General features: G+C 35.8%; 1 protein-coding gene across 1 annotated transcript; it reads right to left on the bottom strand.

The window, feature by feature from the left end:
• Positions 1 to 512: 512 nt before the first annotated feature.
• On the bottom strand, positions 513 to 25,105 carry LOC123670249. Its single transcript, XM_045603757.1, has 2 exons — positions 23,656 to 25,105; positions 513 to 589 (listed from the first exon to the last, which is right to left on the bottom strand). Exons 1-2 carry the CDS (start codon positions 25,103 to 25,105, stop codon positions 513 to 515), a joined length of 1,527 nt encoding a protein of 508 aa, XP_045459713.1.
• Positions 25,106 to 25,830: the final 725 nt, after the last annotated feature.

Here is a 25,830-nt window from a genome sequence, read left to right as displayed (position 1 = left end):
TGATTACTTTAAACCCAGTTCAGTTTATTTACCCCCTTCATAACGCTAAGGTGTAAAGGCTAAACCGTAAAGAAATAAATTAAAATTTGCTTATTAGATAATTTAATTTTGACATTTAGAATTCAGTTTTTTCTTTTAAATTTGTTTGTGAAATCACACATGGGCTGCTTATTTTGTAACGTGAATGCTTGTTTAATTATTTTGTTCTTCGGTTTAAAATACTATAATCTTTATTATATCACTTACAAAACTTTACTACTTTACAAAACTCCAATTAGATTCTGCAAGAAAATAAGTGAATCCCTACTTAAATCCCGTAATTCAAACATAGCTAATTTTATAAAACTAATTAAAAAAAACTAGCAAGACTAACAACAATAGAAGTTTGTACGTTGTAATAAATCAATGAAGTCAATTACATAAACTTTAATAACGAACAAATAAATAAAAAATAATAACACGATGAATATCTGCGTGATTTCGGTAGATTTGCTGGCATTATACTTCATATGTTACACTTGCACCGCGCTTCTAACTTTACGTGGCTTCCTCACGCAACCAATGAAACAGTAGTACCACTCCTGACACACTGAAATTGATTTGAATTGTTAGAAATTCATTTAAAGTAATTTTAGAACGTCATAAACATGAACGCTCGCTAAGAAATGGTCGGAGCAATATACATTTGTCACTACTAGTTAGATTTGCTAAGTTGTGACCAAGTAAGTTTTGATTGCAAAACTATCTAATACCAGTAGGATATTAACTTTAAAACAGATTAAAAAAAATCTTACTATCATCGTAGCTATTCTATTCATTTAATAATAAAAAGTTTATCTTGTTAGTGTACTTTGCATACTAAATACCTGATGATAAAAATCTGATTGATTTTACTTTATTTACTGTCGTTGTTAAAATAAAAGAAAAACTCAATCGAAGCGAAAGTCTTAATTATAAAATGAGGCGTAACCCACAATAATCGTTGTAAGTGTGGTGAGCCATAAAGAATTAAGTGTAGAGCAGTAATCAAAGTCGGTAGCTAATGGGCGGTAGTCGCAGAACGAATCAGATACATCACAGCTTTCATGCAAGATACGGAACCAATTGTCACGGCGTCAAGAAAATTACTGTTCCGTTAGCCAATGCATTATATACTGTAGTTTTATTAATTAAACTTTTCGATCTATCAATTCAGCCTAAACAGAACACTGCTGGGCATAGGCTTCTTTCTCCATATAGGAGAAGGGTTGGAGCTTTACCCACCACGCTGCTCCATTGCGGGTAAGCGGATATGTTCTCTACTATAAATAACGAACGCTATCAGGTATTTATAATAACAATCGAGACCGACGGTTTAACGTGTTCTCCGAGGCTCGGTGGTGAGACCCACAAGGACAGACATCCAAACCGTAAAGTAATATTTGTACAAATACAAATATCCAATCTGAGCGGAAATGGAACCCGCAAACCGTCGGTGTTTTAGGCGACTATACGCACCACACAGGAGCGGTTGTTCATTAAGCTTTAGATTAACGAAAATTTGAATGCTCAAAATATAATATGTGACTATGTTTGATTGACTCAATTACTTGAAATATGTTAAATAAAATATTGTAAATTATTTGAAGACATGTTTTAAGATTAGGTACATTTTTTTCTATTCTATTCTATTTTATCTATTTTCTATCTTTCTAACTAATACTGTATCGCTCGAATATAAATATTAGAAACCCGAAAAATTAAAATATAATGGATATTCTTGTGTAAAATTAATTCGAACAGAAAGTAACACCATCATTTATATTCAAATGTTATCATTTCGTCCACAATAATATATACTTTCGATAGAAAAGTCGGAAGCTCGTCGGTGGTCCTCGTTTCTACATTCAGATCGGTGTAATGATTGTGACGAATTGGACGCTCACCCGCCCACCGCTATTAGTTTAATGGTTTTATTATTAAACATATCAGAAAAATTTAAATTAACTGCGTCCATTAATGGGTGCTAACGTACTTTGATACGACGTTAATTTCACGAAGTGTCTATAATAGCAAGATTAATTGATCTCAGATCAAATGATTTAATGCTCCGTCCTCAAGTATTTGGAGCATTTATCAGTTTATGCAACGTCTTACTTAAGTTAAATGACATGCTATCAGTGTCGTCGCCGCTGTAAATATAAACTTGATTCGGTGCTTTGAAGATCTGTCGCTTTCGACTTTTATTCGAAATATCGACTTTCATGCAATTATTTAGTATTGAATGTTATTCATTTGTTTATCTCAGCCACATGTAAAGTGAAGAGTTGATTAATTTACGATGTTAATTTCGCCACAGTCCCATAACTTTGTAACGATTATGTTTGAAATAAACACGACGGTGAACAAGTTTTACATATGTATTTCGATAAGTAAAATATGCGAAGTTGTGTTTTACTTTTCAGAATAATTAACACAAAAAAAACCACCGTTATATCGTTTTTAAAAGTGATTATATGAACAATATAGAAGAAAATATATTGCGTGATATTGACAACAGAAGTAACGAATAAACGCCGACACGTAAATGATTTTTTAATATACTAACCACTAATAGGTGTAATTAAAACAAAGTAACACAAGCGGAGCTTTTATACGCTGTAAGCACAAAGAACGATGTAAGTTTTAATTATGCCATTATTTTTAATTTACTCTCGAGTCTTGGACAATTTCTCATAAAGGCAGCCTCATGAAGCGCAGCTCGGCTGGTAGCGGTCACGCATGCTCACGATTAATTCAAGCCAATCAGGAGCTGATTACACGCATTACTTGAATACAAAGTATGAGATGCAGTCTTTATGGTCCATACTTTGAACGACATAATGGCGATACTCGTGTAATTCCGCGTTATCCCACGGCCATTGCACGGCTTGATAGCAGATATCATGCAATGTCACTGCATTCTGTAGTACACCTAACGATATAAGTACTATCCCGCGGCAAATCTGAGGGAGTTAGTATAAATCAACCTTCTCTGAGTACTATCAGACGCAGTAGTTCCAGATGTTTTCAAAATAATTTTTTAAACATTAATAGTTACTTTATATTTTATTCTCTTTAATTATTTCTAATATATTGAAACAAATTATATCCTATTTTCGTTGTTAGTAATGGTTTATAAAAAGTACTTTGTACATAATACCTACAGTGTTGTTATTGAAAATAAATACCATTGCATCTTTTGTACTCATCTAATATTTGATTATTTTTTATAAGTTTTAAAACAAATACCTTTTAGTCCTTATCTTTCAGTAAAGAAAATATTTTGTATATTTAACAATAAATACAACTGAGAATATTTTTTTCACTACAAACTAATACTAACAGTAAGTTAAAGTAGATTGACCAGATTTGATCGCATTTAAATTTTTCCAAGTATCCACCTGTCCCTCCGTTATACGAAACCGTTAAAATTGACAACTGTTTTGAGTTACTAGTTAAAATTTACTCGACCGTTGCTGCGTCGTCTGAATATAGAGATAACTAATTTGTAACGTAAGTACTCACATCTTAATGGATCTGAGCAAACGGTAAAAGTTAAAGTTATATTAGATACATATTTAAAATAATTGTGTTTGCTTACAAACAAAAAAAAAACCGACTTCAATTACATCGACAAGTAATACTATGTAGATCGACGAAAAAATAGTCAAGTAAATACGCGTTGTCAAAGATTACTCAAAAATTAGTTATCAGATCTCGATAAAATTTAAAAGTAACTACATGATAAATATCAGCTTTTGATTAAATTAAAAATTATCAAAATCGGTACATCCAGTAAAAAGTTATGCGGTATAATACAACGTAGGTCGACGAAAAAATAGTCAAGTAAAAACGCATTATTAGATATAGCTCGAAAAGTAGTTGTTAGATCTCAAATAAATTTAAGTGGGACCAAATAACACACATCACCTTTCGATTAAAAAAAATTGTTGAAATCGGTCCACCCAGTCAAAAGTTCTGAAGTAACATACATAAAAAAAAACAGTCGAATTGAGAACCTCCTCCTTTTTTGGAAGTCGGTTAATAAATATTAAAGCTTCTAGTAAAATTTTGCTCAACGTAATAAACATGTGTGCTTATAGAATTTAAAAAAAAATTATGTACCCAAAAAATCTACATATTTAAGTACAGTCAAGACTGTTTCACTGTTTCGTCAACGGTAGTTGTCCACGCATAAATTTGAAAATATTTATTTATAATATTATTAATATTACATATAAATACATTTAATAAAATGGTTTTAATGCTTAAAGTATAATTTTTGTAGACTAAATTGTAAAAATAGACATACAGAAATAAATGATTATTACAATGACCGCGCATTATTGTGACGGTTTTAGCAATATTTCGAATGAATAATAGATTTTTTTTAAATTGCATTTGTACCCTTTCTATATTGTAAGAATTTAGTCTTAAACTAAAATGTGAGTTACACCTACACCAAATGATTGAATCATCTTACGCGATATATAAATGTCAATACCATGAATTATTGAAGACGAAATTCGACCTCCTATTATTATCATTCCTTTTACGATGTAATTTGTCACAACTTTATCAACCCTTACTACAGGAAAATAAGATGTCACCCTGTGTGGTAACGACCTCCTGCTAGCACACCTTCCTGTAACACCCGGAGATCCGGACACAAGTTTTGACGCCATCAGAGATACGGCACAGATAGAAAATAATCAGACTGACCACAACAAAGCCTCATGCGACAATTTCGAACTTGCTCTTTTTAGCAACGAACGATTCTAACCCTTATACCTTAGCAACATGACACCGCAAAACGACAACATTAGAGCACTTCTGTTTGCAACAAAAACCGTTGTCATCCCATACCCAAACAACCTTTTGTACTATCTGATCTACTTACGTTTGTTTTTGTCCCGTATTGTTTCTTGTGAATAATGGTGTTTTGACTTTTTGTTTTAAAACCCAGAGATAGAAGTGCAAATACATTTTTCAGAAAAAGGGCATGCTGCCGGTGTGAGTCTTATCTTAACTCCAAGCCGATCAGTGAGATTAAAAGTGTTAAATTGACTCAGAACACGTTTTCTACGTTACCAGATTAAAATTCTTTCGCGAATCAAAACAAGATCTAACGTCTCTAACAGGCGATTACCCTCGCCTTACCAAACGATTTCGCTCTTTTATTTCCTTTCCTTTCGATTTCATGTGTGATAATAACGTTCCGATATCATTAACGAAATCGAAACCTACGATTCGTTATGTGACTGAATGTCCTACTCACAATGAAGGCTCACAAAGGCGTCCAGACCGCGATATAAAAGCATGCCCAATAAAAAGTAAAACCTGAGTAAAGGAAGTGCATGGCGGGCGGAAATGCAAACTCTCATTGTGCGAACTTGCACGTGTTCCGGAATGTTTTGTGCACGCCCGCGCCCCTGCAATCAGTGTTAACTAACTAAAAGACCACGAAAGCCTAACTCAATAAAATTGTTCCGATTTTCAGACATTACTACAGAGAACCTTGAAAATTAATGTACCTGGTGTATTATTAAAACGCATAATTTTAAAAATAATTCATTTCCGCTTCAGAGTTATGAAAAGTGTATTCAAAAATAGCGGCATACCTTCACTGTATATGAGTAGTATGTAGGTATTGAGGTTTTTGAAGTACGTGGTATTATTTTGTAACTTTATGGATTTATGAAACTTTAAGTCGAAAATTCGCTACTTGTTTCTTTGATTGTAAACGAATGTAACTAAATAAAAACCAGCGACATTCGCTTCGCAAATCTATAGTATATTTTTTTATAAATATATTCCTTACTTAAGTCCTTAAATAATTTGTGGTTGACCAGTCCAGTCGGTGATAAAGGAAACTCACCACAATGCCTCCATACAGAATAGATAACCTATCCACGAGACGATATATCATGTGCATCTTCTATTAAATTTTTTTAAGCACGTACACGTACGAAGCGCATTTTTTCAGTGTATTGAGCGTCAATAAATGAAATAAAATACGGAATTTCGACAAAAAATCGGCGGGTCGCACAGCAGGCTATGTTTGTGGCTTTGTCGCGCCCACAAATCGACAAAAGGCAAATAAGAGAACAGTACCCACGACCTTTGCAAAAAATATCATCTAAATACTGTCCTATTCAAGTTTAAAAGCCGTAGAGAAATGCATTTTGTTCGAAAGATGCGGTGGCGATATTAGATTCGTATTTTATACCAGTTTATGGTATCTTGGAATAAAAGGATCCGTTAAAATCGATGAACCTTAGTCACAGTAATATTTCATGAACTTTGCAAATTCACATATGCCTTCAAAAGAATCACTGTCCAGATAGTTTTAAAACTTCAAAGAATTAATAATTATAGAAGGCACATGAATAAAACCACATCGGCAATACGATACAATTTACGATAATATATATTATTGATGAATGTTTCAAAATTCGTCAATAATATAAGTGTACTTTGTTTAATAATTGGAAAAGAAAAAAACCTATATGCACATAAGAAATTAGTATTTTTTCCATGTAATAATATAATCTAAACATTGTGTAGACGACACCTTAATAATTTTCTTTAAAACAGGAAACTAAAACTACGCAAAGCTATCGATATGCTTAATAAAGTTGTAAACAGAGCAACAGTAACAAGAACAATAAAAAGTAGAAATTGCAAGTTCGTTACAACGTCTTATTTACACTGCGGCAATTTTTTTTTCGGTAAGTTTTCGTCCACCGTCGAGTGCCTGGGCGGTGTAATTCGACCTGATTGTATCAGGACATTTTTTGTCCTTGTGGTCAAAGGCAGCTGGCCAAATTTTGGCCTATAAGGCATATTGTTTATATGGATTAATAATATGCTATTGATTGATATATTTTTAACTTTATATTTTGATTTATTTTCTTTTAACAAAAATTTTGATGTAAAACAAAATAATCTATTATTTCTCTATCATGAAAAAAGTAGTCAATACAAATATTTTATAGTTAAAGCAAAATAATTTACATGCTCATAAAACGATAGGCAGAAATTTAAAAAAAATAAATAAATAAGTTTCTGTGTAATAATTTACCGTCCAATAAACGTGTTAAGAATTTAAGTTAAAATACTGACGTGAAATTATAACTCCATGAATAAAATCTTAATCAGCGGTCAAATACAAAGAGAGAGAAGAGCAAATACTTCGATTATAAACAAACAGGTACAAAAAATAGGCGTTTTGATTAATTTTGTGGTCGAACCCGATGCGTTTGAACCTCGTAAAATCAAATTTGAGGTTGCATATCGTCAAAATTGACGCAAATATATCGCATTCGTAAAGACACCATACTTCTCGTAATAGTGTGTATAACTTTTACAATTTTACAACATTCTAATTTCTGTTATTTCATGTGGTATTGTATTTATGATATAAATCTTCAATCACTCATCTGTATACATAAAGATACATTTACCCAGCAGAAAGCTGTTAAAGGCTTAAATCAAACAAGCGTAATTTGAAGTTATTCGATATATATGTTTAGTAGGTAGTGCGTGGTAAAAAATACTTTACATAAATACTATAATATATATGTATAATTCTTTTAATATGAAAATAGTCCTCAAATAGACAATAATAACACTTTGTATTATCTATTTATCTAGCAATATTGGACTCTTATCATAAGAGAAATTAATTATTTTATAACTAGCATTTGAAATAAATTAAAATTTTACTTCTAAATACAATCTGAAGTATTATCCTGTTACAAGACAACCATGGTTACTCTAATTTTTCATTTAACGGTTAGAAATAGCGTTATTAATATTTATGGCAACGTTAAACGTTCATTTTTTGCTTATTTGTTTAACAGCTAGGGGTACAGGTGCCTTTTGAGGCGCCGCTTCTAAAACTAAGCTTCACATTTAATAGTTATTTAAATATACTGCGAAAACTACGGTAAATTTATAGCTATGAGATCATAAAATTTTAAAAATACATATGCATTTTCAGAAGAAATTTATACATACATATATATATTAGAAATATAATTTATACGTATAGCCAAATAAAATATTCCCAACATTATAACTCTTAAATCCTCGTATAAATGTATATTTTTATACCTTGAACCGCTAACGTTTTGGTCAACTTTAATAACTTAGCTTAAGGTTAAAGGGTCAATGGTTATAATGTGACAAGTATTTGTCTGAAATACATTTACCTGTCGTCAGTGTGACTGTTTATTTTAAATAATGGTATTTATATTCGTAGTAAATAAAAATATTTTATAAATACATATTTGTGTATTCATTAATACAATTTCTACTTTTCTTTTAATTTATGTTAAAGAATGTTTTTGAATTCTTAATTTTATCTATAAATGTATCTACATGTTAAAATATTAGATGGTTAATTTAGTTAATTCGATTTTAACATACCTACTTTTGCGAATCGTGCAAAACTCTTTTGATTAAATAAACTGAACTGCAAAAAGAAAGGGTCGGATAGAAAATATATATTTATAGGTATATACAAATATACAAGAATTACTCGTTTGATGGAATTAGATAAAGTCCTGTTTTCTACAAAATAAATGTTTGCAACAGATTAACAACATAATTATGGTCATTTTAATTTTTTGTTCAATTGTACGGCTTCACGGAACGCAATGATGCTGAAGGAATGATTACATTTTAGTTTTATTTCATGGCCCTACCAGCCTAAAAATAATATTTTTAAATGCGTATAATTTAACTTTAGCTTGACATATTATAACTATAAACAAATGAAAAAGACTTAAGTTGAGTTTAAAAAAACTATACGAATTAATATCGTATTCATACAACGCGTTCGTTCCAATATTAAGATTTAATTTTTTGATAATCGACAAGGGGGCGAGAATTGCTAACCAGCGCTGAACAACGCTCGCTACTTAATTGGAATCTCGTCATTGATTTGTTAATAGTCGCGTTAATTTTTATTAAAAATGTAAACCTCCGCTTATCAACATTTACAATCCACGGTGTAAATGAACTATCCGCATTAAACGCATCGACTCGGTATTTTCATTTGAATATTTATTTTCACTTTATGATAACGCAACAATTTTTTACAACACATCTCGATATCTATTGGAATGGAAATGATCTCTCTATCTCAAAACATTGTCGAATTAAATATTCGGTGTCCACTTTTCAAGCCAAAAGATACGATGCAATATTTTATACGTCGAAATATCCAAACTTTAATTAAGACGTTTGTGTATCCGGAGAAAAAGTTACTCGATCGAAAACTAGAAACGAAATATACGACCTCTCGGCCGCTAACACAAAACGGCCAAACTAATAGCCTCCCTCCTAATTTATTTTGTTGGAAACCCATTGAAATTTCGATAAAATACAACATTATACTAGATGTTAATTGGACTGAGTGAAACTCTAAGAACCAAAATGCTCGCCTGAATATCAATTCGGATTTGCATTTCTATTGTTAATGAATCTTATAAGACATTAATGAGGTGTAAAGAAATTAATTCGTGAGATCACCGTTAAGATTGTAGAGATTTCAACGATAAGAATTACCAGAACTCCTTTGGGTGCATTTACGTGACATTAATGAGTGACTTCCGATATCGTGTCCGCGGTGATAAATATTCAAAAATAAATCATTAGCAATAGTTACAATTTAATTTTCTTGGATGCGTTTTTTTTTTGTTCATACGCCGCTAAGATTTTACTGGTGTCTTAACTAGATAAACCTAGTCGGAAGCGGGCTCAGTTGTATCCATAATTGCACTATTAAAATTTGTGAACGCCATAAATCTAAATGCCGACGGTGGCATCAACGATATAGAAAATCAATCGTAATAATAAGCGCTGATCATCACTAACAAGCAGCACGTGATCATTAGAGCAATCACATACAAAGAAGGAGGCAGTGAGCAGTGGTCAGCTCGAAATATTATCGGAGAGATCAATATGGTTATCTCGACTAATGGGCCCACGATGACTTTCTATAAATTAATAACAACACATTGTATTGCCTCTAGGATTGGTCGATGTTAATGAGGAAACAACTTCATCTCCGTTCAACAAATGAATGCGAGCTATTATTGAGTTTGATTCTGTTGTTGTTTTTTAATCATCTCTTAACTTCTGAGTTACCATTACGATTAAAATGTATCGATACAATCGACAACACAAGTGTTTCGTTATAAAATTTACTTTGCATTAAGAGAAATGTAAATCAATTATAGAGTAATGCAAACTTAAAAAATAAAAATAATAAATTTTACTAAGTAAAGCTAATGATATTGTTGAATATTAAACTTTTAGAGAGAAATATTTTTAACTCGTTTCTTTAGATATTGTTAATCAATTTGATCATTATAAAAATAAAAATAAAAACTAGATTACATGGCCGTGCTACCTCTTATGCAAATTTGTTTGTACTAATTTGTTTTAGAGTTCTGTACCCAATCGATATCAACCAAAGTTGTTGCTAAGATTCGTTGCGAAATTTGTAAATCGGTAATAAAATATGGTTTTACATTTCATTAAACGAAAATAAACTAGTACCTAATCAAAATATATATTTTATATTCGTTATGACTGTCGTCTATTTATCCACCATAATAAAAAAAACATGTAATATATATTATATAATTTTTTCACTAAATATAACAACCAAGACCGGACAACTCAACATGCTCTCCCAGACAAGATAAATCCAAATAACCGTTCCGAACAAGAATTGAACCCTAATACTATAACTACTAATAATACTAATAATATAGAAAAATAAATATTAATAATAAAGAATACTGGTGTATTTAGGCACCACCACACCAGAGCGGTTGTTGTCATAAATAAGTAAAATGTATAATGATAATATGTTGAAGGTACTTGAGACGAGAAGATTCAATTCAGAATCAATAAGTTTTCTTTTTGTACTCACCAGATGTATTACTATGCTCAAGTAGGTCCAAAATGAATTAATTGAATTTCCTAAACACACATAAATCATGATAAAAATATGGTATCTAATGTTGTAAAATAAAAATAAAATATATAAAAATATCTTTATGTGTGTTGATACTTGTGACAGAATAGTCTGTGTAAGAGTAGATACTACTCCGTTTTGTATTTTTTAAAGTATTATGTTTTAATCACTAAAACCATTTGAGAGTACTTATAATAAAATTACGTAACGTAATAAAATACTGTATATTATAAACATTTTTGAATATCATATCAAAAATTGACCGCTCCAGCGGGATTCGAACCCGCGTCTCCGACTGACCGTGTCGGCGCTCTAGCCAATTAAGCTATGGAACGATGTGCCCGCCAGAGCGAAATTCTTGATATGATGATTTCTATTTTCGGTTTAAGCGAACCGTGGCGGCGTTCGAATCCCGCTGGAGCGGTCAATTTTTGATATGATATTCAAAAATGTTTAGAATTCCTAATGTGTGGGTACACAAAAATAAAAATCGTGCATACTGTATATTATGTTTAAAAAAAAATATATATAATATTATATATATAGGCTCATTACTTTCACCTGTAGAATCATCCATAAAGCATTTTATTATATATTTAAAATCTGATTAGTCGTTAATTTATATATAGGTATTTAAGACTAAGGTAAAAAAATACTATTTTTAATCATACAAAAAGAAAAACGTAACAAATAATTCATCAGTTGGTCCCGAGTGTCCAATATTTCATTGCCCTTTTAGATGTGTTCAAAGGCTTGCGCGTGCGCCGAAGCACGTGTAAAAGCTCCTTCACACATCTGGTAGTCATTGTAATGTTTATTTCTAATGTCACTAACACAAAGGCTGACACTTCAAGTGCAAATTGTTATCTAGTCAAGGCATTGACAATGGTTCACGCCTCGAAATTTCCGTGTAATTCATTCATTATCTTTATTCTTACCATTGTGCCGCAAAGTTGACCATTTATTTCCCATTATTATCACCTTTAGGCGGCTCCCCGAGGAGACGTAATGTTTGTTTGAAGTTGTCCCTACAAATACGAAATCAATTTTTTCCTAAATCTTATGTCTATGAAATAAGGTTCTCATTGCATTGAGTTAAATTCTTTCGTCAACACCTTGTAATTGTCCCTATAATACTAAATTACGAATGAATAGGCTTTGTCGTGTGACAAGTGGAGCATCTGAAGAAAACCTTTATGATATAAAAACACCGACTTCGCGAAATTACGCGAGTCGTACAACATTAATAGTCAATAAAACAATAAACATTGAAGTTAATAATAATTGAGTTAATCTTGCATATTTAGTACTTGTAACTTAAATGTGTAATACTAGACGTCTCGTGGTTTCACGAACTGATACTTATCAGATTGGTTAATATTGAAGGTCACTACTCCGCTGCATATAACCACATAAAATTAAAGATTTATGATTTAATTATTACTTAAATCAAAGCTAAAGACTAAGTTTGTTTAAAACTTAATTAATAATGTTTGTTTATAAATATCCTCCTATAGCTTACACTAGTGACAATAGAAACTTTATATGTCAAAAAATTCGAAACCTGTCATTTTTTTAAATCTCTAGTAATTTATCTTATTTGTAACCGATTACAAAAAAAGGAGGATGTTCTCAATTCGACTGTATTTTTATGTGTTTACCTTACTAGCTTTTGCCCGTGACTTCGTCCGCGTGGAATAGGAACAATTCTGTCATACGTGATTTTTGCGAAACTGCAGCACACGCAGCGGAAGCTCTCAAAAGGAAAACAGCCCGATTTTAAAACATTCTTCATTGGTGGTCTGCTTCTATTGATCTTAGCGTAATGAAATATAGCCTATATCTTTCCTCGATAAATGAGCTATCTAACACTGAATTTTTTTTTAAATCCGACTAAGTAGTTCCTGGGTATAGCGCGTTTAAACAAACAAACAAACTCTTCAGCTTTATAATATTAGTATAGATAACTTTATACTGTGTGTACTGATTTTGATTATTCACTTTTTTTTTTAATCAAAAGATCATTTCAATTTTATATGGACATGTTTAGTACTTTTTGAATTATCACTAATAATGTGTATTAAATTCTTTTTTTTTTGACTACCTAAGTTGTATTAGCTGCCGATGTAAACCAAAGTCGATATTTTTTTTCATTCTTAAGCAAACACAAATATGATAGAACCTATTTTCATAGATTACGTACAATTGAAATTGCATTTTCATGAAACTATTTTCCAGTAACGATAAGCGCACAGTGTATCGTATTATGTGCTTCTTAGTACACGTTGCGTAATTTATGAATGAGCGACCAGAATTACTTAAACATAATAAAACGCGAGCTTTATCGAAATATTCTTAGTAATACTTCCTCTACCTCATGTATGATATCTTGGACTAATATTTACAAAGCGTGGGCGTTAGTGTCGATATGCTGTAATCATTATCAACTAAAGACCGTCTTCACGACTGCTAAGTGCTTATATTTCGGTCTCATGACAAATTGTACAATTTACGTCCACTAATACGACTATCAAAATATATTACTTAGGTACAATAACAGCGCTTGTGTGGTATCTCTATTATCATGCTTCCGTTTTATTTCATTATTTTGTGTGCCGGTTTAGGTACAACATAATTATAAGACAATGTAAATTTAGATTTAGCTGCTGATTGAATTGTATTTTGTATTAATTAAATTTAATAATCAAATAAAATAATAAACATAAAAGACATTTGACAAATAATCCCGTATGTGTATCTAACGCATAAATTTTCCTGATTTTCATTCAATTTTTCTCATTTCAAATACATTGGTATATTAACCTTGTTACTTATTATTATAGAAAGTAGTATCTATTTAAAAAAACGTCACCAATGTGTACACTCACAAAGAAATGTCAATGTACATACCTGGATACACCTCACAATGGACGAGAAAGAAAATTACAATACCTTAAGAATACATCGGTGTAATAAAAAACATAGTATCTGGAGTAGTGTTTACATACTCCAAAATCAATGAACCCGTGAATTCTAGCGATCGTTACAATACATATTCTCTTACGTTTTCGTACTCACAATACGTGAATATCACAAAGAAAATTTACTTCCTTTATCTTAATAGGCTGCAATCTAAAAAAGGGTCTCTTAAGTGCCCTGTTTATATACATAGCCACAAGGCATAGCAATACTAAGTAAAATTGTTTTATTTTGCGATTCATTCTATTCTGACAGTATTATTATATAACTATGCTTAATAGAGGTTCACTTCAATGTCATCCATATGTCAAACAAAATAAAAATCAGAATCGTTTGCTAGGTGCACAAGTGCTTATAACATTTATAGACAGGACAGTTATGCTGAACCTAGGCTGAAATTAATCTCAATTTGTAAGCAGCGTCTTGTCACGGTATTTGTATAATAAAATGGAGCAAGTCTGTATCATTCATTAGAGTCGGACACTTGTATACAGTTAATTGTTTGAACTTGCCCGGGCTGCCGTTTAAGATCGTCTCGGCTAATCAAGGCACGGTTAACTACATCCGCTCGGTAAGTGGCCGGCCGATGACTCGACGCATCACTCGATGATGCAATTGTCTCCTGAAACTATTGTGCAGAGAATTGCGCCTTCAATTGATTCAACTTCCGATTAGGTGTCAAGGCTATTAATGCTAATGTCAATAAAGCTAAATAGACAAGACTCACTCGGTGTATGACGCTCGTGTCGTATAAGGAAGACAATTTGCCATACAGGACCAGTCCGGTTCTTTCAAGATTGTTCAGATGAAGTCATCCCGCATGCTTGTCATTCACGATGTGTATTATAAATATTATACAAAATTAAAATATTAATTAAGATTAGATGTTCAGTTTGCTCGAGTGAAATTTTTTCCTTTAATTATAAATCAATTTAAACGCAATTAAAAATCATCCAGAATATACAAACATATTCTCTTTTCTATTTTATTTCTTTCACTGTAGTTTGTTGAATAAATTATAATATAAATCAAATACTTCTTCCATTAATATACCGCAATAGTAAATTTCACCATACAAAGGGTAGGTATATTTATTTTAAATTATTCCCAACTCGAAATTATTTTATATGATTGTTTATTAATATTCTATAAGCTTACGTATGTCAAAATAATTTCTCATCTCAGTAATCACTATAAATATAAATAATTCCCATATGAAATATCGATGTCGTAAAAATAATCCTCTCCGCTCTACCGCAGAGACAGGTCCGGCGGGTCGCCGAATCAATTAAACCAGCGGCCATTACAATTCATTCACGATTATTGTTATTCGGAGATGCGCCCGCGCCGCCGCTGACATTGCTGCGACACACGCGAACTGACACGACTCGTTCTCTTTGACGTTTTCCCAAATTTTTTTTGCTACTTTTATGTCAATGACCTTATCCTGTTCACTTGAGATATTTCAATAACCCGTTGGCACACTGAGCGTTTTCAATCGAACGACCGATGAAATATGTAAAATGTCAATTTTTTTTCAAGCCTGTACATGCCGTACATGAACTGTCATTTTTGAAATTTATGTCTTCAATTAGTTAATACAGTGACTTAATTTTAAACTTGTTTATTATTATTATTATTGAACCAAATAATTACTTATTTACTAATGAACTGAAAAAAAAGACATGGAAATTCTTTATTTGTCGCGATAATCGTAAGATAATGATCAGTAATTATAATAATTGGACATGGTTGTGAAGGTCACCCCACTGTCCTTTCCTAAGAAGGATTGAAATTGAAGCTTACAAGGATACTTATAATAAATTACTTCAAAATATCTTCCGAGACGTGTACTTTAAAGTATTTTCCCTCAGCACAGAGTACGAATATATTTAAAAGAGACCAAAGATCAGTTAGCCCTGATTTAAGCTCGCAAACATCAGGTATCAATTGAATTTTTAGCCAATGACTTCTCCCGGCATAGTATTATCATTTACTTTATTGCACACGATATAGTAAAGTTTAAGTGCAAAAGGCTTAATAAATAGAAATTAGCATGAAATATAGAATCAACCACCTCGAGTTAAGTAAAAGTTTTAAGAATTTATTAAGTGTATTATAACTATACCTACCTAGATATAATTGTGTGATTAAAAAATCCAAAGAGTTAAGGCTTAAATTCCTGCATGAAGGCTACCACTTTATACTATTTTCATTAAAAAATATCACAAAAAAATTATGCGGTTCTTGTATGTATCTATTTTGTTTTTAGCTATGTTTCATTTTTATTGTTTGCTATTAAAAACTTCCAGTAAATGACATTACTATTAAAAAGATACAGTCCTGTAACAGACGATTGAATTAAAAACATCACATTCCTGGTGACAATATTTTACAATCCCTTAAACTATATTTATATTATCATTTACCTACTATATTTATAATTTATAATTTACAAAGATTATCTTATTTTTAATACATGTAATATAAACGTTGTTTTAAGCGGGTTTTAAAGGTTTTTCTTTTTAAAGGGGAACAATTCTGTCATACATTATTTTTGCGGAACTTTAACTGTTTCCGTAGCACACACAGCGAAAGCTCTCAAAAGGAAAAAAGAACCCCCGATTTTGAAACATTCTTCAATGGTGTTCCGTTCCTTTTGATCGTGATGATATATAGCCTATAACCTTCCTCGATAAATGGGCTATCTAACACTAAAAGAATTTTTAAATCGTACCAGTAGTTTCTGAGATTAGCGCGTTCAAACAAACAAACTCTTCAGCTTTATAATATTAGTATAGAATAATATTATGATGAGTTGACGGTAAATATAAATTATAAAGAAGATTTTTTAAAAAAATCTTGACATCTATCAAAAAATAGTTTAATAAATAATACAAAAACATAAAATGAGATTTGGTTATTATTCGGATATAAATAGTTTGTACATGTGTGGTACACCACAAAAGTAAATACACAGGAAACGTTATTCTACGATATTGCAGGCATGCAGACGGATTTTCAAACTGTATCCTTGAACTGAGAAAAATTTGTGACATTTCCTGTGATAAAAATAGAAGAAGGGACTTATAGAGATTACGCGTTTTTTTTTCAAAAGCATGTAGCAGATATTCAGAATGACATTTTCGTATATTTTCAGCATAATTAGATTAAAAGAATGTTAAAAAACTGTCGAGTTTGTATGTTTATTTATTAATATTGTTATTATATAGCTTTATATTGTAGAAATTTAACTTTTTTTTATTTTTTATTTATTTACACGTTATTGTACACCACAACTACACTTTACACATTGAACATATTTTAAGACAGTTCCTGACTGTGAAGTACAATGGGCAGGCTTGTGGCTTTTTCCTTCAAAACAACTCTTTTTTTATAATTATTATTACAACGATGAAGTATTAATGCGAGAAAAGTGATAAAAAGATTTAAGTTTAAGCCGAGAAATAAAACACAAATAAAATGATAATAAAATATCAAACATTTCATACAATTTAATTTAGAAATATTAGGTATTTTCGATGCTTAAGTTTTGAGATATCATATGATTTATATATTTTCGATCATTCGTTTTGTATCCTTACAAACAAACAATAATCATACGTGAATTACTTTTGTACTACTGAAGTAAGCTTATGGGAATGTTTAATGATGGGTTAAGTAAGGAGATGATAAGAATAAGGGTCAAAATTGTGCATCATAAAATTTTATGAGGTTAAATTATAGAATGTTGTACTGTTTCGCTTTATGTTCTTCTAATCGTAAAGGTCAACACACTTTTCATTGTAATATTACATTTTGCTTTACAAATATTTTGTTTGATTTTTGTATATAATACATAATTACATGTATATGTGTTCAATCTTTAGTGAAAACGAATATGAAATAAATGGAAAGCAATAAAACAAAAGTAGGTATAAAAATAAATTCCGATCAGAAATGACACGTAATATTCTACCTATTAATAAAAAAACTATAACAGTCTGAAGATTGTATCTATTTCGTAAATTGAATTCTAGTAATTTTGAAAATCCCGAGTCATATGTTTTAAGTGTATGTCTATTGATTATAAAACTATAAATAACTCATAAGTACTTTTCGCCGAAAGGTTAATAACATGAATTAGTTCGCAATGCCGCTGACCTATTTATTAGACCTATCTTCGGGTTACATCTGAATGAAATAACTGTATACGGTTTTTTATGAACACAAAAGACACCGTCTCCTTATAAAATTACCTGCTTTTGTAGAATTTACTTTAAGTATAACATCGGAGTTTTGTTAAGAGACAGTTACAATTTCGGCCGTTATAATTGTATAGAATTGCTTTGTAAAGCTCAGGAATCAAAAATGCGACAGAGTAAGCGGTGGAGTGTACATAATTTTTGTTACCCTGTTACTTATATTTAACGTCCCGATTGTTATCATGTACATCTGATAGCGATCGTTTTTTAATAGTAGGGAATATATCCGCCAAACCACATTGGAGCAGCGTGATGGATTAAGCTCTGATCTTTCTCTTACATGGCGAAATAGGCCTATACCCAGCGGTGGAATATTACAGGTTGAAGCGAAGCGAAAGCGAACTATATTTAAAGAAGTTATCGTTCATTGGTATTGTATAAATCTATACAAATAAATAAAATTGGAGTGTCTGTTTGTAATATTAAAATAATCGCATTTTTTATAAATTTTGTCTGTCTGTTTGTTCCGGCTAATCTCTGAAACGGCTGGACCGATTTTGACGGGACTTTCACTGGCAGATAGCTGACGTAGTAAGGAGTAACATAGGCTACTTTTATTTTATTTATTTTTATTATTATTGTACTGAATGTCACTCCGCCCGCCCAATACATAATAGATACATATATTATAATAACTACTTATATAAATAATATAGTAAATTTACTTATACTTACATATATAAATATAAGCGGGTGGAGGAATACGCCCCGGCAGGGAGATCAAACGGCCGGGGGTTAGGGCTGTAGGCTGAGAAACCGGCGGACAATCCTAGCCGAGTCAAGTAACACCGCCTTCTGCATCCTGGCTGCGAGCGAACCGTCCCGGATCCCCAGTTGCCTCAGATGGTGAGCGAGGCTAACCGGGATCAAACCGTTGGCAGATATTACGATAGGGATTATTTCAGCTGACCCCACACCCCACATGTCGACAATCTCGTGCGCCAGATCCAGATATTTACGTTTTTTCTCAGTCTCGGCTTTCACGAGGTTCTCGTCATGCGGGACGGTGATGTCCACTAAAAATACCCTCGACCGTGCCCTGTCCATTACCACGATATCAGGCTTGTTCGCCAGTATCGTCCTGTCTGTGGCGATAGGCAGGTCCCAGTAGAGCCGGACTTCTCTTTGGCCAAGGCTAGGGGGGTTAGTCCTTTGTCACACATTGAAACGTCACCATGCAAAGCGCTGTCCCGTCTCGTTTCAAAGTAGGCCCTGAGGCTGCACACCTCGCGGTTATGCATAGTCTTAGCGCTTAACATGCCTCGACCACCACACTTCCGCGGGATGTACAGTCTCATGACCGACGACTTAGGGTGGTGCATGCGATGGTACGTCATAGTTGTGCGGACTCTCCTGTCCAGGGCGTCAAGTTCGGTCTGAGTCCATCTGAGTATGCCAAAGGTGTACAAGAGAGTGGGCATGACCCAAGCGTTATAGGCTCGGACCTTGTTGGCTCCAGACAAGTAGCTCCGAAGAACTTTTGTCAGCCGTCCAAAAAAGATTTCACAAACTGCCTGTTTCATGTCCACTTCCTTCACCCCTATGCATTGTGACATGCCCAGATACCGGTAAGATTCAGCTTCGGAAAGGGTCTTGAATGATGTTAATTCGAGACTAAGCTGCGACGATTGAGTCACCTGACCCCTGTCCACATGCACGACCGCACACTTATCCACTCCAAGCTGCATCCTGATGGAACTGCTGAACTCCGTAGTGATTTTCAGCAGTTCCTGCAGGCGTGCAGCGTTAGGTGCCAGCAATTTGAGGTCGTCCATGTAGAGAAGGTGGGAGACTTTAGTACCTCCTCTCCGAAACTGAAAGCCTGTCCCCGAACGCTCCAGCAGGGTGCTTAGAGGGTTCAAGGACAAGCAGAACCATAGTGGACTCAGGCAATCACCCTGGAAAATACCCCTCCGTATCCTGATTGGGTCATCCGCACCCGTCAGTCGCTCGCCCTGGAGACATAGGATCGTGCTCCATTGCCCCATACATACTCCGAGGAAGTCTCGAACTGCCTGGTCAATCTTGTACAGCTCGAGGACCCTCAGGAGCCATGAATGAGGCACCGAGTCAAAAGCCTTTTTGTAGTCGATCCAGGCGGCCGAAAAGTTCCGACGGTTGCGTCTGACAAGCTGGCCCGCCACAGAGTCGATGAGAAGGAGCTCCTTTGTACCGCGACCGCCTCCACGACATCCGTTCTGAGCTGCAGACAAGATATTAAACTCACCAATATGTCGTGAGATCTTACAGCTCAGAACGGACGTCAGTGTCTTGTAGATGGAGGTCAGACACGTTATGGGGCGGTAGTTGGTGGGATCTGCGGTGTTGGTGGACTTAGGAGCTAAGTGAGTGATCCCGGTAGTGAAAAGGTTCGGGAGTGTCTTCCGATCTATTGCCTCTTGGTATTGTCGAGCCAAGGTCGCATGGCAGACCGAGAGCCCTTTCAGCCAGTAGTGATGCAGACCGTCGGCCCCCGGACTTTTCCAGTTCGGAGCCCGCCGGACCGCACCACTGACGTCCTCCGTAGAGATGGCGATTGGGTTCATCGGTTCGATTTTAGCACATGCGTCCTGAACCGCCGCAATCCAAGGGCCCTCCTCGTGCTCCACCTCCCCTGACCATATGTTGCGCCAGAAGGCGACGAGGTCAACCGTACTCGGTTTTAGGGAAGCAGAGCTCGATATCGGGTTCTCCAGCTTTCTATAGAAGCTTTTCTGATCACTCACGAAGAGGCGATTTTGTCGAAAGCGCTCAACTCTCTCAGAGTACCTGCGAATGCGCTTTCCCCATGCCGCGATTCTCTGCTTCAGGCCGTCGATGCGCTCCGTTAGTTTATCGGCTATGTCAGGCTGATCGAGGCTGATGCCTAGCCCGTTGAAGGCCATTCTAACAGAGCGCACAATCCTTGGCCTTGTGTTGCCCGACCTGAAAGCTAGCAGCCTACCAATGAGGGCCCTGGCCAGGTTGATACGGCGTTCTTTTCTCCTCTTCCAGGCTGGTACGTCGCTATTCTTATGAGTAGCGCGTCCAGACTCCTGGGTCTTGGCTCCGACAAGGCGGTGCACCGCTAGAGCGGCGCCAAAGAGAATAGAACCCGTATCCTCCATAATATTATTATTATTAAAAATTAATGGCGGGCACAGCTAGTATTATATATAATGCCAAAGACAAAGATTATTGTCTTAATTACAGAATAAACGCTTTTAAAAGTATTCATCTGGGATTTTTTTCATTAAAACAACAATTTTTTTTCTGTTTCGTTTGAAATAATTGTCAACATAACTACCTTATTACTTCTAGTAATACCATACCAAACTTTTGGCACGTACTTCTTACACAACCTAAATGATTTACACGTTACAAAACTTATACTACTCTACAGATTCCCATCCTCATACCTGACGCGAAGATACACGAAACGCTGAGAAAATCTTCAAGAACGTAATCTATAATCCTTCGGCAACACGTGCACGGGGCCATTATTGATTTTGCCGTTTTTTGTCCAAAATTGCATGCCTGTCCCGGCTTGACATTGAAAAAACATCTACCGGGGTAGTGTGAATAGGCCTTTTTATGAGATTGCGCAATGACATTATAGTTTTTATTTAACTTGTCGTGTGTGACATTGGCTTAGGAATCTGACGGATCGGATACTTCAGTGCTTAGTTGTATTTGTTTTTAAAATATTTTCTCTAAATCAAGTGTGTCTACGCTTAGCGGATATTTCTTACTTATATATCATAGCCACTCGCCTCGGCTTCGCGTGGGTATTTGCGATAGAAAGAGATGTGTATGTGCGAAGCGGCGGTGGTGGTCGCATCGTAGATTTTTTTTTTTTTTTTTTTTTTTTTTTTTATGACAAATAGGCAGGCATTTGACCACTATCTCACCTGATGTTAAGTGACGATGCGGTCGAAGGTGGAGCATGCCTGCCTAATAACAGCCTATTCACTCTGGCCTTGAAGGCACCCAGATTGTATCGTTCGGGAAACACAGACGCGGGCAACGAGTTCCATTCCTTAGCTGTGCGCATCAGAAAAGTAGAGCCAAAGCGTTTTGTGCGCGTAGGTGGCATATCGACGACATAAGGATGGAACGATCGACCGCGCCTAGTGTCCCGATGGCGGAAGGTTGTTGGGGGAATTAGATCGTGTAATTCCTTCGCACACTCACCGAAATATATTTTGTAGAACACCGACAGACGAGCTACCCTACGCCGATGATCGAGACTCTGCAACTTGGTGTCTGTCAGAGTAGGGTCACCTATGAGTCTCTTAGCTCGTTTTTCCACCGAGTCCAAAGTTGCCAGTTGGTATTTGGCGGATCCATCCCAAAGATGGCAGCAATACTCCATACAAGACCGAACTTGTGCTTGGTATAGTTGAAGCAGCTGTTCTGGAGTGAAGTATCGCCTGACCTTAGAGAGAATACCTAGTTTTTTTGCTGCAGTTTTTGCTTTGGACTCGATGTGTTGCCCAAAGTTCAGATTGGACGATAGCTCTACACCGAGGAGCTGTAGGGAGTCGGTAATTTCCACAGAAACATCCCGGAAAGTCGGAGCCAGGTGTAAAGGGCTCCGTTTAGAGGAGAACACACACGCCTGAGTTTTTGTAGCGTTGAACGTGACCAGATTGGCATCGCCCCATTCGGAGACAGCCTGGAGGGCGACGTTCAAGCGGCTGACCATATCCTCTCGACAAGACTGGATAACATCCTTACTAGCCCTCGCACCCGAAAAGTATCTGTCCGTCACTGTGCAGTCGTCAGCGTACCCAAAGGTACCGGGGACGAGCAGATCGTTAATATGCAGCAGGAAGAGGGTAGCGGACAAGACTGATCCCTGAGGAACACCAGCGTCGATAGCCTTTTGGTCCGACGAGTACCCGTCAAGGACAACTTGTATTGAACGTTCGCTCAGGAAGTCAGAAATCCTAGTGCAAAGGCCAGGTGGAATACCATATGAAGGAAGCTTGCTTATAAGGCTCGCGTGCCAAACCCTGTCAAAGGCCTTCGAGATATCGAGAGACACGGCAAGTGCTTCGCCGTGTTTGTCAATGGCCTCACTCCAAATATGTGTGGCATACACTAGAAGGTCCCCAGTCGAACGGTGCTGGCGGAAACCGTACTGCCGGTCGCTGAGGAGATCGTTACCTTCCAAGTGGGCCAAGAGTTTGTTGTTAAGTTCACGTTCCATAGTCTTACAGAGTATGGATGTGACCGAGATGGGACGGTAATTGACAGGGTCTGCACGACTACCTTTTTTGGGCACAGGCTGCACGTTGGCAAGCTTCCAAGACTTCAGCACTTTGCCAGTCTTAAGTGACAGGCGGTACAGGCGTGTAAGGGGTGGAGACAACTCAGGGGCACAGGTACGCAGGACTATCGCTGGTATACCATCCGGTCCGCTGGCCTTGTTCACGTCTAGAGTTTGCAGGATTTTAAGGATCTCTTTTTGGCGTATGCGTACTTCTGCCATAATGCAGTCAGCACGAGTTGAGATTGGTGGAGCTTTTCCTGCAACATCCAGACGCGAGTTCTCAGCAAAAAAAGATGCAAACAAATCCGCTTTCTCTTTCGCAGAGTGGGCCAGTGATCCATCAGTCCTCAGCAATGGTGGAAGTGACGGCCGACAAAAGTTAGATTCAACGGCTTTTGCCAGGGACCAAAACGCTTTGCTCCCAGAAGGGTAAGAAGCTAGTTTGGCCCCAATGCGGCTGATATGGTTGAATCTAGTCCTGCGTAACGTCCTTTTACATGCCTTGGCGGCTTGGTTAAAAGCTTTCTTCAAATTCCGAGAATTTGGAGACTTGCGCGCTCGAGCTTCAGCCCATGCAGTGTATGCCGACCGCTTTTTGGCTTCTGCACGATAGCATTCCGCATCAAACCATGGGCGAGCTTTTCCATTCGTCGCTACGTCAGAGTATGGTATAAAATATTCCATACCCTGACGTATTACCGCGGTAATGGCTTCAGCGCAGCTCGACGGATCATCAGAAGAAAAGCATACCTCTCGCCAAGGATAGGACGAGAAAAAGTGACGCATCTCATCCCAATCCGCTGCCTTATATCGCCACACCCGTCTTGGGCCACATGGGGATTCTTCGGGTGGGGAACAGACGGATATTGATTTTACCAGACAGTGGTCAGAAGTACCCAGTGGTGCAGAAACTGTTATTAAGTACCTGTCTGGATCAGTTGTTAAAAATAGGTCTAAGCAGTTGGCGGTATGAGAGTCTACGTCTGGTACCCTGGTAGCACAATTTACAAGCTGGGTGAGGTCCAGCGTCAAGGCTAGTTTACGCACTTCTCTCCCAGCATGGTCGGTCACCTGGTATGGGTACAGCCACTCCTGGTGGTGGGCGTTGAAGTCCCCCAGGATGACTAACTGTGCCGAAGGGTAACGCTCTCGAGCCTTATCCGTCGTTAGGGTAAGATGGTCACATAACTGAGTTGTCTCCACGTCTCCACTGTGCGAACGGTAGACACAGGCATACAGGATTTTCTCCTGTCCTGTGTCCACCAGAACCCATAGGATGGAGTAACTGGATGTCTCAAGGTGCTTAAGACGCTTGATGCAAATGTCATCACGGACGTACACACAGACTCCGGCACGAGGTATGAACCTGTGCTCCAGAGAATACCCGGGGTAGCTGAGGTACGCCGTGTCAGCCGGACATCTGATCTGCGTCTCAGTGAGGAACAGCAGCTGCGGTTTTTCTGTTTCTAGGTGGTGGTGGACAGATTCGAGATTGGAGTGCAGACCTCGGATGTTAGAGAGGTGCACTTTCAGTGGGAGGACGTGCAGCCGCTGTGTATACCTTTTTTTATTTTTGTGTGCTTTCATGTGGAGTGAATAGGTGCTGGGGAATGCGAACTGGACGAGGCGGCATCCTACCTACCAGGTGTCAGACTCTACACCGCCGCACGTAGGGAGACTGACGCGGAGACTGCGGGGACGCCCGAGCCCATTTATTTTGGCGCGCATTTTTTAATAACGATAACTATAATATATATGCCATCGTTGACTTCGATTTATCCCGACTTTTTAAAAAAATATTCTCATATTTTAAACATTTTAAGGAATAGCGTCGACACCAAACAGTTAAAAAAACTATTGACAAGTTTATTATAAAACTATGATTTAACTAATAGTCGTACATTTTGATGTATCGGATGTTAATGAAAAGGTCGTAGTTAAACAATGGGAAAGTTTGACCTCTAAATGTCAATAAAGATTCAAAAATCGGTAGCCACTAAGTGTTTTAACCAAACAGTATCCAACGGATGTCAACAGAGACCTGACTTTCGATCCCTCGACGAACCTCCCGGAAAAAGAGTTTAGGATTACACGAAAGAATGGTACCCTTTTCTAAGAAAACAAACATTTTGATCGTTAAATAGTTTAATTTTACTTTCGTCATAGAAAGTGAAAGAAACCAAATAACATGTTTATAATGTTATTTAATATCTGTCAACAAGTTGCTAAATTGATATATATTTTTCTTTTATCTTGGGTAACAAAAGTACGTAGTTATTTTGGTAACAAAGTACGTAGTTATTTTTTATACA

The sequence above is a fragment of the Melitaea cinxia genome, chromosome 4 (genome assembly GCF_905220565.1).
Source record: "Melitaea cinxia chromosome 4, ilMelCinx1.1, whole genome shotgun sequence".
Taxonomy (NCBI): Eukaryota; Metazoa; Arthropoda; class Insecta; order Lepidoptera; family Nymphalidae; genus Melitaea; species Melitaea cinxia.
The sequence above is the reverse complement of the archived record's forward strand: the minus strand, read 5'-3'. Positions and strand labels throughout refer to the sequence as shown.